At 40.8% G+C, this 2,306-nt stretch overlaps 1 protein-coding gene across 3 annotated transcripts in view; it reads right to left on the bottom strand.

Moving 5' to 3' along the window:
- Positions 1–506: 506 nt before the first annotated feature.
- The window catches only part of fez1 (fasciculation and elongation protein zeta 1 (zygin I)), a gene marked incomplete at its 3' end in the record, with an annotated part of 17,956 nt that continues 16,156 nt past the window's right edge, over positions 507–2,306 (bottom strand). For all 3 annotated transcript variants that reach the window (XM_083926948.1, XM_083926949.1, XM_083926950.1), the window contains 3 exons: positions 1,873–1,948; positions 1,700–1,765; positions 507–1,441 (listed from right to left, as the gene is read on the bottom strand). In XM_083926948.1, the coding sequence (XP_083783074.1) occupies positions 1,425–1,441; positions 1,700–1,765; positions 1,873–1,948 (159 nt within the window). The remainder of the gene's footprint in view (positions 1,442–1,699; positions 1,766–1,872; positions 1,949–2,306) is intronic.

Raw genomic sequence — 2,306 nt, 5'->3', positions numbered from 1 at the left:
AGAGATCATCCTAAGATTTAAAGTGAACCACCAGAGGGCAGCAAATTGACTGCTGAAAAAAAGATGGAGCAGGGACCCCCTCCATATACTGTTCAAAATCGAATACATTAGATTTGAAAAAATACAAAGTGATTAAACAAGGGACTATAATTTGGTCTAAACGACCTTTCTAGTGTATTTACTGGTATTTTCAGCTCATGTAGCACATTGTTGTCCTGAGACTAGATTAAGACCCAAATCACCCGAAGAATAAAGTGAAATACCCCTCCCCAAAAGAACCACCGTTCATGCACTGCACCTCCATGTAAAGCTGTTGCAGCTCGTCGTCTTACAGCGGCTCATCAGCGTTGATCATGTCACTGCTACACTCAAAAGGTAAAGACAGAAAAAAAGCAGATGCAGTCACCACAAGGGTAGAATGTTTATTAGAATTTGCGATTAGCGATGTAACATTCATCTACATGGCGCAAAGGAAGTCATAAATATGCTAATATGCAAATATGCACGCCTTTATTAAAATGAGCTCATCTCATCAGGGGATGATATATCCAAGGAAAACTCAGTGATACACCTCCACATGGCTGAACGGGATGGAATGCACGGAAGCCTTTCGCTCAAATGACAGTAAATAAAGGTAGAAAATCAGCAACAGAGTTTATATCAAATATTTAGATACAAATTAAAATACATTTCAAAAAAGTTAGAAGAGCACTGGATATTCAGATAGTGAAGCAAAACAAAAGAACAGAAGAAAATAGCTTTATAATGCACTGCACTGCACCCGTAATAGTCGTGTTTCTCTTCATCTACATGGAGCTACAGTACTAAGTTGGCAGAAAAAGGTGCATGGCTTTTGTATTCAAATGAATCACTGTTTTCATCTGAAACAATACAAGGGAGATGATCTCTTGTGGATGCAGTGTGGCGTTTCATTTATATTACAGTGTAGTCCTTATGAATTAATGATCACAACGATCAACAGAACCCAGTGGTTAAGAGGTCAGTTTATGAGTAAGTGTCAAAACGTGGCGACATTGAGATTCTGTTAGAGGTAACATAGAAAAGAAAAGAAAACAATAACGTTGTATCCCTGTACCAAAGTGGTGTTGTGATTTTTATTAGCATGTCATGCTCCATTAGTGAAGTCCTTTAAAGTGGTATAGCTTGTCCCACTTGTTTAACTATTTCAAATGGCAGCCATTTTGGATGTGGCCTGAGCTTAATGTGCAGGGAGGGAGAAGGTGAGCTCAGCGAAAGGCAGTAGTCATAGTTGAGGTGAATACAATGATGTCGATGGTGAGGATCCATGGTTGATAATGGTAAGAGATGGGAGGTCATGCAGCTCGGGCCAGAGGCCAGGGGGATTGGAAAAGCCCTCCGGGAAGAATTCTCCGTCACACTGGGGCCCCTGGCCTGGCGGTGCTCTAGGTAGGACACAGGACTAGACAGGAAAAACAGTGGACAGCAATGTGAAAAGATGTAATTAAGTTACATTAATCGTGAACCGTGAATCTTGTAGCAAAGTGAGGAAGTTCAATTTTGCGATAACTGAATTTACTAGACAATATTGCGATCAGATAACAGACTGTCATTTCCACTGTTTCCCTGAACTGTGTGCTATAAGCTATCAAGTCAACAGAAGAACAAGGCTTTACCTAGCATTGTAATAGAACTATGAAGCTTATACTGTTGTCTTTACCTTTCAATATGTAGTCAGTTAGCAGTGTAGGCACCTTCTCACTGTCCTCCTTCATGGCATAAAGAACTAAGTGAAAGAAATAAAAAGTACATTAACTCTGGGTATTCTTTTTTTTCCAGCCAGCAATTATAATTATTTGCCTTTGCTACAAATGTTCTGGGCTGTAGTCTTACTTTTTGTGAGCATCTGCAGGTCGTCAACAGATGGAGGTGTGACTTTCTTCTCAAATGGGATAACTGTGTTGAGATACTGAAAACAGAGAGGTTAAATGTTCAGAGGTGTCTACACACGACTTCATCTGGTAACCAACAGTTCAACATTTTGGAAAATACACTGTCCCTTGGCTTTTCTTTTTTGACGTTAGTGATCTCTAGAAATCCTACCTACTGTATGGCCTGTGCTTATGAGTGGAGGCTCAGTACCAGACCAAGTCCCCCTATTTCCAGTCTTAAGCTAAGGTAAGCTCTATGGTTGGAGTCATCCCTATGCTCCCCCGTCGCATAAGCCTATGCCTTCGTGGATTTAATTCAGCACTTTGTTAGTGTTAGGGGTTAGGGTTAGGGTCAGGCTCAGAGGTTAGGGTTAGGGTCAGGGTTAGGGTCTACAT

Source organism: Echiichthys vipera, assembly GCF_963691815.1.
Source record: "Echiichthys vipera genome assembly, chromosome: 14".
NCBI classification, from domain to species: Eukaryota; Metazoa; Chordata; class Actinopteri; order Perciformes; family Trachinidae; genus Echiichthys; species Echiichthys vipera.
The sequence above is the reverse complement of the archived record's forward strand: the minus strand, read 5'-3'. Positions and strand labels throughout refer to the sequence as shown.